Source organism: Misgurnus anguillicaudatus, chromosome 9 (assembly GCF_027580225.2).
Source record: "Misgurnus anguillicaudatus chromosome 9, ASM2758022v2, whole genome shotgun sequence".
Lineage (NCBI taxonomy): Eukaryota > Metazoa > Chordata > Actinopteri > Cypriniformes > Cobitidae > Misgurnus > Misgurnus anguillicaudatus.
Window position 1 is genome coordinate 4,086,113 of NC_073345.2, and position 15,109 is coordinate 4,101,221.

Here is a 15,109-nt window from a genome sequence, read left to right on the forward strand (position 1 = left end):
TTTACCATAATTTTATTGACTCTTATCAGATCTGTGTGGATGGGAGCCAGCACAACATAAAGAAACAGAAGAATCTGTTCTCAAGGAGGTATTTAGCCTTTATAAAATAAAGCCAAACCTAGTATACAGAGTGCCCTCTCAAAAACATATTTACAAGCTCGAGACAAAGCCAATTACAGAGAGTTAGAAAGATCGTTCGGTACAAACCAGTTAGTTAAAGTCCTGCTGGTATCTACAGCCGTTGATCAGAAAGAGTAGAAAAGAATTGGGCACAGGGGTTTTTATGATTTAATACATGGACATTCGAGGAAGGCAGAAAACATCTGCAGCCATCACCACAATATACACCTCAATGCAATTTAACTTTCTAAACTGCAGAGCGACACTATTGCTCAAACTGCAGGATAAGATAAAGACACATGACATGTACATATCAACAAACATACTGGATATTTATATATCTATATATATTACACTGCACTCCTACAGAGGTACATTTGATCATAGACGTAGAAGAGTATTATAAGACAATGATAAGGCCTCATTCAGGAAACTTTCTGTTTGAATCGTTCATGAAACCATTCTTACATAAACTCACATACAAATGATCATGCAACAGTTTACACCAGAATGATATTAATTGCATAAACCGTCACATGATGTGACAAATACAGCAGAAATGACTTTTACTTGCATAGTCACGTGATGCGACAATTTACACCAGAAGAGTTTTATTTGTATAAACTGTTGCATGATGTCTTTATTTATCTAAGGATTATTCAACATGTGTTTCATTACATAATAAAGTATAGCATCATACAGCAAGTCAATTATCATAAGAATGGTTTTATGAATACTTTATGCTTATTTTTCATGAATGAGGCCAGATGAAGGGAATAACTGAACAAAAAAGAAACAATTAAAAACCAGGATCGGTCAAACGTTTCAACTTAACAGTTGGTTGCATCTAGTCAAATTTCTAGGAGTGAAGAGAGAACTGCTTGTGTAGATGGTTTGTAATGGACGGTCTCTCTCTCTGTCTGTCTCTGTGTCCTTTCAGGCAGTGAGAAAGACACCTCTCCTGAGGGGTCCTGACAACAGAGATGTCATCTCACCCATTAACCCTGAGTCAGCACCCATAACTCCTGTCAGATGATGTGCGTGCGTGTGCCAAAGCGTTCATCCCTTTTTTAAATTTGTGTATGTGGGAAGACAGACAGATGGACAGATTGAGAAAGAAAGAGGTTTGTGGGTTGCGGCTGGTGGTAGTCGCAGTGAAAGTAGTTAAGACATGACGGGTCCCTGCATGGCAGAGATAATCCACAGTCCTCAAGTTTGGTTTCTGATGTAAGTGTGATTTTGTCCTGGTACTGCACAGAGGTCTTTGTTTCTGCAATCCAGAAGCCAAACCCAGTTCAGCGTTCCCAGTAGAGTCCGTCGTTCTGAATGTCCCGATTCCACACAAGCAAAACAAAACATCCAACGATACACCTCGAGTCATTACAACCAGAAAACTGCAGTTGCATGCGACAGCTCCAGGTTGCTTGAAATCCTGTAAAGACATCAGTTTTGAGAGGAACATTCAGATTTCAGAAAAGCCACTAACAGTCCTCTGGTCATGTTGTTGTTTTTAATCAAAAGGTTGACTATGGAGGATTTTCCAAAGAAATGAAGGATCGATTTATATACAAAAATAATCCCTCTGAAGGTGTGTTCACATAATAACAATAACTATAACATTAACCAAACAATAACTATATTAGCGTCCACACTAACGGACGATAACTTAATGCTAATTCGCTTGTGAGGTGTAATACTCATGCAAATCATTTACCCTCAATGGAATTAACTAATATTACATATTACCTTTACTAAAAACAGCTTGTAATTGTTCACGTGTTATTAAATGTATAAATATGCTGTTCTTGTTGCATTAACACAGCGGGTATAACCAGCAGATGTCCTCAACACGCCGTGTTTAACTCTAAACAGTGAATCTAGTAGTTTGTTTAATCTAATACTTTACCTTTTGGGGTTACGTACTGCATCAGCACTGGATACCTGAGGTCATTTTATGTTATGGACCTCAGTAATGAGCTTCTCCACAGTGTCATCTGTCAGTTCAAATGTGCATGCACTTGGAGTTCAAATAGATTTAATTGGCTGTCATTGGTTTATCACACACTGGCGACTCATTTTCTGATAAAAAACACATTTAAAAGTGCATTTTTAAGTTAGGAGGGTTTTAACTACACTTGAAGCTTTCTTAAAATTAAAAATGAAACAACCAAAACTGTACCATAACGAAATCAAAATGTAAGTTGATATGTTAAAACTTTGAAGGACACGTCAGACGGCGTTGCATGGGGACGTAATGATGTGTGCCATTAATGGATTTAAGTCCTATAACATGTAAAACGAAAACAAGAAAAGCCTATTCTTAGAGCAACTCATGTAAACACCTTCAGTAGATTATTGTCTTATTCAGTATAAGTAGATTACAGCTGTTCATGTAAATGTGGTCAGTTTTGTTGAAAATCCTGCATAGTGCGCCTTGATGACACTACAACCCGAATTCCAGAAAAGTTTGGACGTTTTTTTAATTTGAATAAAATGAAAACTAAAGGAATTTCAAATCACATGAGCCAATATTTTATACACAATAGAACATAGATAACATAGCAAATGTTTAAACTCAGAAATTGTACACTTTTATCCACTTAACTCTTTCCCCGCCATTGTTTTTTAAAAAAAGTTGCCAGCCTGCGCCAGCATTTTTCATGATTTTCACAAAAGTTTAATGCCTTCCAGAAAATATTCACTTTTGTGAAGGACTTTTGATAAAGATCAGATGCAGAGCGATCTTTAAAACATACACAGAGTTCTTTCTTCTTCATGTGAGACGCTACTTCCGGGTTGTACAAGTTGCAGGAGTGTGTCACCTGGTGGATAATAGCTGTATTGCGGAAAGACGGAAATTCTCGTCGGTGGCAGGGAAGCGTTTTCTCTTAATTGACGAGTTATCTCATCAATGGCGGCGAAAGAGTTAATTAGCTCATTCAAAATGTAATGCCTGCTACAGGTCTCAAAAAAGTTGGGACGGGGCATGTTTAGCATGGTGTAGCATCTCCATTTCTTTTCAAAACAGTTTGAAGACGTCTGGGCATTGAGGCTAGGAGTTGCTGGAGTTTTGGTGTTGGAATTTGGTCCCATTCTTGCCTTATATAGATTTCCAGCTGCTGAAGAGTTTGTGGTCGTCTTTCACATATTTTTAATGATGCGCCAAATGTTCTCTATAGGTGAAAGATCTGGACTGCAGATCTTCTTCGACGAAGCCATGCAGTTCTAATAGCTGCAGTATGTGGTTTCGCATTGTCCTGCTGAAATATACAAGGCCTTCCCTGAAATAGACGTCATTTGGAGGGAAGCATGTTGCTCTAGAACCTTTATATACCTTTCAGCATTCACACAGCCTTCCAAAACATGCAAGCTGCCCATACTGTATGCATTTATGCACCCCCATACCATCAGAGATGCTGGCTTTTGAACTCAACGCTGATAACATGCTGGAAGGTCTCCCTCCTTTTTAGCCCGGAGGACACGGCGTCCGTGATTTCCAACAAGAATGTCAAATTTGGACTCGTCTGACCATAGAACACTATTCCACTTTGAAATAGTCCAATTTTAAATGAGCCCACAGGACACGACGGCGCTTCTGGACCATGTTCACATATGGCTTCCTTTTTGCATGATAGAGCTTTAGTTGGCATCTGCTGATGGCACGGTGGATTGTGTTTATCGACAGTGGTTTCTGGAAGTATTCCTGGGCCCATTTAGTAATGTCATTGATACAATCACGAAGACCACGAGCATCCAATAAAGGTCTACGGCCTTGTCCCTTACGCACAGAGATTTCTCCAGTTTCTCTGAATCTTTTGATGATGTTATGCACTGTAGATGATGAGATTTGCAAAGCCTTTGCAGTTTGACGTTGAGGAACATTGTTTTTAAAGTATTCCACAATCTTTTTACGCAGTCTTTCACATTTTAAATGAGCTAATTAAGTGGATAAAAGTGTAAAATTTCTCAGTTTAAACATTTGCTATGTTATCTATGTTCTATTGTAAATAAAATATTGGTTCATGTGATTTGAAATTCCTTTAGTTTTCATTTTATTCAAATTTAAAAAACGTCCCAACTTTTCCAGAATTTGGGTTGTAGTTTAAAAAATAATAATATCAGTGCTGAGATCCTGAACTCACCTGTGCAGCAGGAGATGTCACACACATCAAGGCCAAAGAATAAAGGCAAGAGAGAAAAATAAAAACAGAAATAAAAACTGGAAAAAAGAAAAGTAAAGAGAGGGTTATATGCATTAACTAGGACACCAGGATACAAGATCATACATATAAACAACATCAGTTTGTGATTGAGATGAACATGTGGACACAGGGGTGTAGATTATGTAACCCTGGATCCTTAAGGTTTGTCAACCACTGCTATTTTATACTTTTCAACATTTGTTCATCTTTCTACAGAAGAGAAATGTGGTGAAGTGATGATGCAGATAGTCTTTTAAGGTGATGCAGCAGATACAGGCCATGAGCTTCATCATGATGATTTAGACACTCGTCTCACCTGAGGTGTTTACCAAAGCCTCAGCTCTGATGCAGCATTATATCAACTTATCAAAGGAAACAACTGTTTTTAAGTTTCAACTTTTAACATTTCAAGTTTGTAAAGACATCTCTAACCTCCCATTTCAGTGACTTTTATGTCACCCAACTGGAGCCAAGCTGATGGTTTATGTGTCTTTACAGTAACAGCAGTAATTCATTTGACTTGACAGCAAATAAAAGACAGAAGAAGTGCTGTTATAAATCTGTGGTACCTTCTCTTCTAGATCCTTGATCTGTCTTCTTTGAATATCAGTCTTATCCTCCAGGTCTCTGATTCTCTACATTAACAGACACACATCACAAACACTGCGTGTCACTAACTTAAATATCAATACATGCCTAACTAGATCTCAATAAAATAACATCAATGAAATGAAACTGAAAATGTATATAACTTCAAATGTTAAGAATGAAAAGCATTTTGTTTAGTTGTTTTACATTCTTATCTGCTGCCCTCTTCTGTTCATGATAACTCTTTACCAGCTGGATTTTTTTATTTTAATGCTCATCATAACTATAAGCAAAAATCTTTTTCCATAACTTGGCCTGGAAGTCATCATTTCAAAACTCCCTGTAACTTTTTCCATTAGCATACATTTTTTTGGAAATATTTACCATGAGACACAAATCAACAAGAGTCAGATTATCACCGTTTTAGTTAGTTTTAAACTGTACAATTAAACTATTATTTAAACCATATAATTCACATTTTGTGCACTTTAGACATTTTAATAACTATGGGGTGGTTTCCCGGACAGGGCTTATCTAGTTTCAGACTAAAATGCATGTTTCAACTGGTTTAATTTCAAAACACTTTGCATTGACATATTTTAACATATCAGTGCAATTATTTTGTCTCAAGATGCATACCAGTATAGTTTTTTGTAAGGTTTGTTTGTAAAAACGTCTTAAATGTTCTAAAATTACTAAGGCCTAGCCCTGGATTAATCTAAACCCTGTCTGGGAAACCACCCATATAAGTGACTTGGTACATTCGTGTCAACAGTCAATCATTATAGTATTAGTAGAATTTCCTGCTTTAATATCTACTAACACTTTATTGTGATCCCACAACAGAAGTTGACTAAAAATAACTTTATACCTAAATGTCAATTGTCTACTAACCCAAACCCTCCCTCTACCATCTACTAATACTCTAATGAGAGTACTTATAGTTAATAGAAGGTCTAAAGTGGACTATGAAATTAAACTGTAACCTATTCATTTATCATACCTTATAAAGTTATCAGATCAACTAAATGTATAACTAACCATAACATTTTAATGTGCACTTCCCAAAAATCCCTAAACTGAGTAAACACAACATCAGACTTTGGGGACGTGGAGAGAGAGAGAGGTCAGATACCTGATGGGCCTGATGCAGGAGCTCCATCCTTTCCTGCAGAATCTGACAGTCATACTCTCTGCTCTTACGCAGCATCTGTCTGCGCAGTTTCTCCACAGCTGAACGTAACTCATCCTTCTGCAGCTCATCCAGAGCTTCTCCGTACTTTATCACCTTCTCCTGCTGTAGTGCGTTGTACAGCGTTGCCTCCAGCTCCTGGATTTGCTGTTGAACACACACATGTGCACACAAAAACACACACAGTTGTATTAGAGCACATCAGACACATCACATTCTTACATCATTATAAGTCAGTGTCATTTTGATTTTGGCTGAATCCTAAAAGAAGAAATGCAATACAGACAGATGCACACAGACAGAACCCAGATGCAGACGGCCATTAAGACAAAGATTCTAATATCTTTTTGAGTAGACTATATAAAAAAGAGCCCTCCAGATTGTTTTATCCATTGTGGTAGCCCTTGATCACAAAAAGGTTGGAGACCCCTGCTGTAACGATCCTGTAAAGACATGATTTGTATTGTTTTTGTGATCGTGCACTTGGTGGATTTTGTCTGAAGTTTGCTTATAATCTTCAATTTCTCTCTCTCTACCATTTTTATTCATAAACTAGTTCATAACATGCTGTTTTATTATGCTGGTGATTGATCTGTTTTAGTGCGGACAGTGAGGATCTCGGTTTCATTTCAGACATGTTCATTGTGAATGTTGATCTGCATTTAAAACCCCAGTGTCATCTTGCAGCTGGCAGGTTTGGTTCATTGTCTCTGTTCAGTAAGTAAGGAAATGTCTGTAGTGTCTTTGTACCATGTAAGCCTGATCCAATGCCTGTTTCCTGTAGTCCAGTTCCTCCTCCAGATATCCCTTCTGTTTGCGGAACATCTCCTGTAAATCAAGAGTCGATACTTTAAAACATCACTGTCTCGTTTGTAGTGTGGTATCTGATTACTGCTTCTTAACTATAGAAGATGTTGTGTGAAATAAAGAGCATACCATCTCCAGCTCAAGGTCCATCATCTTCTGGTGCAGAGCTGCTTCAGTGCCTTCAATCTGCTGAATCCACTGTAGTGTACACACACACACAAGCACATGCTGATTACTGACAAACATCTGTATTGGATTCCCAGTTGAACTTTATATGAATATGCCATGCAGTATTTGCATTTGCATCAGGTGCACTTCACTTCAACTTTCGCTTCGTTTCATTTCTCGCGTGTACACAGGTGTGTTTGCGTCTTTTTAAAGATGGCTTTCCGCCCGTGTGTTAGGCAGTATCCACGCGTGTAACCACAGTAGCAGCGCGACCGTCAAAGAAAAAGAAGCTTGGCAAGTTAACCCACAAACGAAGAAGAAACAGCAACTTGTTTATGACTTGAGAAGAACAGCAATGATGGAAGTAAATAAACAGCGACTTTTGTTGCAGTTTGAGTTAAATCACTCCTCAACTTGGTTCATTGTTATTTTCACCCTTGGGGGGGGGGGAGGAGATTAAATCCACCTCATCCTCCCTCTATAGCCTCTTAGAACCTGCCCCTGGTGCTGAAAGCACTCCTGGAAGCCCCATTCGATCCGCTGCAGTCAGTGTTGCTCAAGTTTCTGTCAATGAAAACTTTGCTCCTGGCTGCACTGGCTTCGATAAGGTGTGTAAGGGACCTGCATGCTTTTTCAGTCTGCGATTCATGTCTAAAGTTCAAGCCCGTTGACACCAATGTGATTTTGAGACCTCAGCCCAGCTACATGCCCAAGGTTTCTACCACCCTTTCTGTCCTGTCCGTGCTCTGAGCACGCATTTCCCTGGCAGAGCCCCTCTCTGTGTGATGTAGTCTCTTTGAAGCCATCCCAGAGACTTCGATATGCAGTAAATCCCTACGTGGTTATTCCATATTGTTCATTTCACTGAAGGACCTCCTTAGGAGGGCGTGGCTTCCGCAGCGTTCCCCCTACTGCCGTAATAAGTACGCTTCCCAGTGTTAGCTAAGTGTCACTGGTTGAGTTAGCCAGGAACAGCAGTGACCGGACTTCTCTGCATAGGCCCTGTCCTGGTTACTCTATAGCAAGAGGCCAGGAGGCTTATGCAGGGCACTGGAAGGGGCAGCACCCATGGCACTTTGGTAGGGATTCCCGATTCATCGGTCAACAATGTGACGTCGAAGTGACAGACTGAAAGGGAACATCTCGGTTACAGAGACATCATGTCCCCTTGCTAGGGTTACTGTACCACTGCTGAGGTGGCCAGGTCTCTAATGTTCGGCTCCTCAGCGAAATATTCATTAGCTCTTTCTAGTTACACTCAAAGCGGATTGGTCTCTCTAGCGAGTTCCCAATTCGTTGGTCATCAATGTGACGTCTCCATTCCCTACCTTCAGGGAACAAGGGTTACATCCATAACAGAGGTGTTTTATTATTTAAAAACCCAACAATAAGACCTTCATCAGAAGTAACTTAAAGAACTAGTTCACAAAATAATAAAATTCTACCAGAATTGACTCATTCTTATGTCATCTATTCTTACTATTCATGTAATGTTTTTTTTTATAACACAATGACCATTTTTAATGCAAATCCTTTTTCTGGGACACTATAGATAAAATGTGTGAAATATGCAACCACATACCTTCTCAGCAAGAGACAGCACAGTACTTGCTTGAATAATGGCCACCTGCTCCTCATTTCTTAAGTTCTGATTGAATCATGAAACACAATCATGGATTATAAATTTTAATGATTTAAATTACAATTTGTATCTGATAATAATCCAGCGCATGACAAAGATATTGTGATGGAAAAGTTTATGTACCCCATTGTCCCCCAGTATATCCAGCAGTTTGATGAGGTCTGGTATGCACACATCCTGTGGAGGTGATGAGAGCAAAACTGTATCATGAGCTCTGTGTCAATCAAAGAGAAATGTTCTGTACGGCCAGTTGACAATTTTGATTTACCTTCACTCCCTCCTTTATACAGTAAATCTGCAGGGCGCTCACCCCCTCAGAGAATGGATGAATCTGTAGCGTAAACTGAGGAGATCTCCTCTCTCGCTCCTGTCACATCAATAACAAATCCCATTTTAAAACTAGATATGAAACTTTATGGACTTCATTTAAATGGAAAATTCAAATTTCTTCAAGTAGAGAGAGAGAAAGAGAAAGAGGGGTGTTGATCTGACCTCCAGCTCCAGTATGCGAAACTCTAGCAGTTCATTCTGATCTTTAGAGTCTTGAAGTTCCTGCTGTAGTTTTCCAATTTCATTCTCCAACTTTTCAACCTGGTAAAATCAAAAAGCAAGTGAATGTCAGGAAAGCAGCCGGCCCGGACAGCATTCTTGGATGTGTATTAAGATGCTGTGCCGATTAGCTGGCTAGCTTGTTTACATCTATCTTCAATAAGTCACTTGCTCTTTTACAACCCCAAAACAGAAAAAGTTGGGACACAGTAGAAATTGTGAGTAAAAAAGGAATGGACTAATTTACAAATCTCATAAACTTATATTTTATTCACAGTAAAATATAGATAACATATCAAATGTTGAAAGTAAGATATTTTGAAATGTCATGCCAAATATTGGCTCATTTTGGATTTCATGAGAGCTACACATTCCAAAAAAAGTTGGGACAGGTAGCAATAAGAGGCCAGAAAATTTAAATGTACATATAAGGAACAGTTGAAAGACCAATTTGCAACTTATTATGTCAATTGGCAACATGATTGGGTATAAAAAGAGCCTCTCAGAGTGGCAGAGTCTCTCAGAGGTCAAGATGGGCAGAGAATCACCAATTCCCCCAATGCTGCAGCGAAAAATAGTTTTCTGAGTTTCTCAGAGAAAAATTGCAATGAGATTGAAGTTATCATCATCTACAGTGCATAATATCATCCAAAGATTCAGAGAATCTGAAACAATCTTTGTGCGTAAGGGTCAAGACCGGAAAACCATACTGGATGCCCGTGATCTTCGGGCTCTTAGACGGCACTGCATCATATACAGGAATGCTACTGTAATGGAAATCACAACATGGACTCAGGAATACTTCCAGAAAACATTTTCAGTAAACACAATCCACCGTGTCATTCGCTGTTGCCAGCTAAAACTCTGTAGGTCAAAAAAGAAGCCATATCTAAACATGATCCAGAAGCGCAGGCGTTTTTCCTGGGCGAGGCTCATTTAAAATGGACTTTGGCAAAGTGGAAAACTGTTCTGTGGTCCAACGAATCAAAATTTGAAGTTCTTTTTGAAAAACTGGGATGCCATTTCATCCAGACTAAAGAGGACAATGACAAACCAAGTTGTTATTAGCGCTCAGTTCAGAAGCCTGCATCTCTGATGGTTTGGGGTTGCATGAGTACGTGTGGCATGAGCAGCTTACACATCTGGAAAGGCACCATCAATGCAGAAAAGTTTATCCAAGTTCTAGATACATATGATCCCATTCAGACGTCGTCTCTTTCAGGGAAGACCTTGCATTTTCCAACATGACAAATGCCAGACCACATACTGTATCAATTACAACATCAAGACTGCGTAGAAGAAGGATCTGAGTACTGAAATGGTCAGCCTGCAGTCCAGATCTGTCACCCACAGAAAACATTTGGTTCATCATAAAGAGGAAGATGCGACAAAGAAGACCTAAGACCGTTGAGCAACTAGAAGCCTGTTTCAGACAAGAATGGGACAACATTCCTATTCCTAAACATTGGTCCTCCTCCAGCTGTTCCTTGTATGTACATTTGACTTTTGTGGCTTCTTGTTGCTGCCTGTCCCGGCTTTTTTTGGAATGTGTAGCTCTCATCAAATCATAAATGAGCCAATATTTGGCATGATATTTCAAAATATCTCACTTTCAACATTTGATATGTTATCTATATACTACTGTGAATAAAATATAAGTTTATGAGATTTGTAAATTATTCCATTCCTTTTTTACTCACAATTTCTACTGTGTCCCAACTTTTTCTGTTTTGGGGTTGTAGTTGTTCCCATGTGCTTAAAAAGTCTCTCATTGATCCTGTACCAAAAAACAACAAGCCCTCTTGTCTAAATTACTAAATGCCCCACTCTGCGGTTGGGATCTGTACTCAAGCAGACCCCAGGTTGTGAAAGTGGGCCAGGTAACAACCAGCATCATCACTCTGAGCACAGAAGTACAACAATGATCTGTGTTAAGTCCTCTGCTATACTCTCTTTACACACATGACTACGTATCCTCTCATAGCTTCACTTCTACTCTCAAGTTTACAGAAGAGTCAAGGACACAGTGGTGTTGGGCCTTATCTCCAAAACAAGGCAGTCTACCTTGACAAGGCAGAAAAAATTAACACCTTAGTGTGATTTAAACTGTCTCTATTTAAGAGGCCGTTTACACCTGTTGTCAAGGTGTGTTTTGTTCGATCGGATCACAATTGGATGACGTTAAAGACAGGTGTAAACGAGGTGTATAACGTTTTGAGGACATTCAGAGGTAGTCGAAAACACAAGGATTGCTTTTGTGGTGCAGACGCGGATGTGGTTGAACGTGTTCGAGCAGCCTCAAACGACCACCTACTCTCTGCCTACTGATCTAATGTGATGTACAGAGCACACCCTACTGAAAAATCCAGCTTAGACCAGCATAAGCTGGTGAGCTGGTTTTAGCTGGTCCCCAGCTTGGTTTTAGCTGGTTTTGCTGGTGTACGAAGCTGGTTTTGCTGGTGTAGCAAGCTGGGCTAGCTGTGTTTTGGTCACATTTTAAGCTGGTCTAGCTGGACTTAGCTGGTCATGCTGGAATACCAGCTGGCCCACCAGCATGACCAGCTTTGTCAGGCTGGGAGTACCAGCGTAAACCACCTTAAACCAGCTAAAACCAGCTACCAGCTTATGCTGGTTTTAGCTGGATTTTTCAGTAGGGCAATGCTTTTCCATTGGACATGACTTCTAGCATGAATATACAGTGCACAGAGCTATCATTAGGCTTTTATTGATAAAACTGAAGCGGCTCTCTGCCTCTTTCTTTTTTGTTTCATTTTGCGATCGTGTGAAAGTTGCGTGAGCTTTTTCATTGATTGCTTTGAAATATCAGAAAAAAGCTTTAACATATACATGTACAAATCTATGTACAATGGACTCTGACATAATATAATGCGGTTCAATTTAAACCCATCATTTCTCCCGCTCGTGTTTAAATGACAGCAGAAGGACTCGCCCACAGACCACAACTTCAAAAAAATCAGGACAGAAGTGGTCGAAAGTGGACAAAAGAGATGGATTAAAATACCAGGGTGTAAACGTGAATTTGTCTCTCTGGTCCACTTGTGATCTGATCATCCAAAACGCATCTTAATACCAGGTATCAACAGCCCCTAAAAGTCAGCAAAACCAAGGAAATGGTGGTTGACTTCAGGAGGAGGCATAGAGAGAATATCGTAAAACTTCAAATAATAGCCCGGGCTTTTATTTTCCCAAACCTATCATCACACCAGGCGTCTAAAAGAGACAGGCGTCTATAAGAGACAGGCTTTTAATTTAATTGTTCCAGCATGACAGCAGGAGGTTACCACATATTACGTTTTATTTTTAATTTGAATGTGTTAAACAAATTAGTTCGTGTAATAACAACAGTCTTAAATTATTGGCAGTATAAATAAAGCAAACAAGGATATGTTTTTTTATTGGTTGTTGCGTGAAATCTTACCCAGATACAACAGTGCTATTTTCTGATTGGCTATTGTGTAGCCTCTTTCTTTTTTTTGTATTGGCTCGCTCGACTAGAACTCTAGGGAAGACGGGCTTGATAGAGAGAGAGAGATCAGTGCGGCCAGATACATTTTAGGCGCTGCAGCATATTAGATATGATAAATAGTGTTTCCGCGTGAGAAATACAATGTGTGGCGGGAGTGCATGCATGACAAAAGACTGAAAGCCCGGCTATTATCAGCGGCCCCAAAACACTACCGGCCCACCGGGAAAAGTCCTGACTCTCCCGATTGCCACTTCGCTACTGTCATCATCACCTCAATCCTGGCGACGAAGCTTGTTGTGTTGTCATAGTGATGAGTAAAGGAACGACTGCGTCTGTCACGTGACATCTACCGGTAAGCAAAAAAACTTTAGCGTGTTCAATCTGCACCATAGAACTGTCTTAAACAGACTATCTGACGGGTTTTAGAAGATTAAATACAACCCGAAACTAAAAAACAGACCCGGCCTTTATTTGAGACAGGCGTTTATTTACCCAAACCTGTCGTCACACCAGGCGTCTAAAAGAGACAGGCGTCTATTTGGGACTCGGCTATTATTTGAAGTTTTACGGTATGCATCTTTAGGTACCTTGGAGTACACATTTCTGAGGACCTGATCTGGACTCAACACACACAAGCGCAGGTGGAAAAAGACAGAACGGCTGTACCACCTGAGACAGTCGAGGAAATGAATCAGGATTTGAAAACTTTTTATACCAGGGCTATAGAAAGTGTGTTGACTCAGTGTATCTCATCATGGTATGGGAACTGTTCTGTCCAGGACCGCAAAGCTCTGAAGAGATTGGTGGTCTTAGCTGAGCACATCTCTGGGTCTGCTCTTCCCTCTTTCTACAGGCCAACAAGATTATTAAAGACTCAACCCACAAACTCACTTTTATGTCTGCTGCAATCTGGCAGATGCTACCGCAGTTTGTTGGCCAAAACAGAGAGGCTCAAAAAGAGCTTCTTCCCTGAGGCCATCAAATTCCTTAATATGGACACAGCCTGCACTTTAAGGACTCTGGTGGTGTATGTTATTCACTGGTTCACAGCATCCACACATTATTGTTTGTTTTGTGCTATATAACACAATGCCAAATAACTTGCACATTTCCAGACTCAAGTTCAATCTACAGTCCTACCTCAATCTCTCATTCAATTATGCTTTTTTCTGCTTTTCTAAATAGTTTCAGTGTCTCATTTAATTTCTGATTCCTTTTTATTTTTTGCCTTAAGTTTAGTTTTTATATTCCATACAACACATATACGTCTGTCTGACACTGCCCGATATACAAAGCTCCATTGGCAAGTTGATGCCCTGAGAGCATGTTTCTTTGGCTGATGAAAGTGAAAAAGTGAAAGAGATGTGATTGTCTCTGCATTTAACCTTCCAGTGAGTAGTGGACACCCACAACGCAAGTCGTGAACACACGCACACCTGGAGCAGTGGGCAGCTATCAGTGCAGGGTTCAGGCACCTCAGTCACTTCCTGCTGTCTTGTGGGGCTCGAACCGACAAATGTTACTCTTTAAACAATGCAACAGCATTTGGATGACACAAAGTTGTAAATTTTAGCTGCTCAGAGTTTTCTAGGACCTTTATTTATTTGGGCTACTTAAAGTCTTAAGTCGTAACCATGTCTTGACATTATATATGGTATATACACACCATGCCACCAGTCACAATGCTAAACTTGCTCTTACGACACCTTGCTGGACAGGGGACACACGCTAGACTTTTATTTGTTGATTTCACTTCAGATTGCATGTGGTGACAACAAATATATTTCTTGCCATTATGTCCTTTTCAAGTTATCCAGTATGGTTTTACAATTTATCATCATAACCTTCCAGTGTGTAAGGTAAGGCACTTCTCTAAAACAACAAGCCAAGAGTGAGCTCTCACCTAAGGCAGCTGTAGGCGATGGCTTATTCTCAAGCTACTCCTCCTAACATGCATTACAAAAACACTGGGAATGTGTTCTACTTTCCTGAAGGATGAGAACTATGGAGATCACATCCTAAGGGATGGAGGTAACATGTGAAGGTATATCTCATATGGACTCACCGATGAGGAGTATGCATATGGAAAACCCCAACTTTGGAGGACCCCATAAGTAAAAGGGTGAATAGGCACAGAGGTGAAGGTACAGCAATAGAGAGGAAAACATCATCGTTTAGCATCATTGCCAAGTGTATCAAACAAAATCACCCAAGGGGTTCACTATGTGTGGATCACTAGGTATAAACCTCAGGTACAAGGACTTGCCTAGAGGGACCAAACACCAGTACCAGACCTGGTAAAAAGTTTATTGTGACTAGTAACTACTTAAAAAAAAGCTCGTGATTTATAAATA

The 15,109-nt window shown here is 39.8% G+C and overlaps 1 protein-coding gene across 1 annotated transcript in view; it reads right to left on the reverse strand.

The window, feature by feature from the left end:
- Positions 1-265: 265 nt before the first annotated feature.
- jakmip2 (janus kinase and microtubule interacting protein 2) overlaps positions 266-15,109 on the reverse strand; it is a 36,619-nt gene continuing 21,775 nt past the window's right edge. The window contains exons 13-22 of the mRNA XM_055179729.2: positions 9,212-9,310; positions 8,988-9,086; positions 8,843-8,896; positions 8,660-8,725; positions 7,039-7,107; positions 6,853-6,930; positions 6,046-6,249; positions 4,892-4,957; positions 4,263-4,339; positions 266-1,552 (exon numbers count right to left, since the gene is read on the reverse strand). Coding sequence (XP_055035704.1) covers positions 4,289-4,339; positions 4,892-4,957; positions 6,046-6,249; positions 6,853-6,930; positions 7,039-7,107; positions 8,660-8,725; positions 8,843-8,896; positions 8,988-9,086; positions 9,212-9,310 — 786 coding nt within the window. The 3' untranslated portion in view covers positions 266-1,552; positions 4,263-4,288. The remainder of the gene's footprint in view (positions 1,553-4,262; positions 4,340-4,891; positions 4,958-6,045; positions 6,250-6,852; positions 6,931-7,038; positions 7,108-8,659; positions 8,726-8,842; positions 8,897-8,987; positions 9,087-9,211; positions 9,311-15,109) is intronic.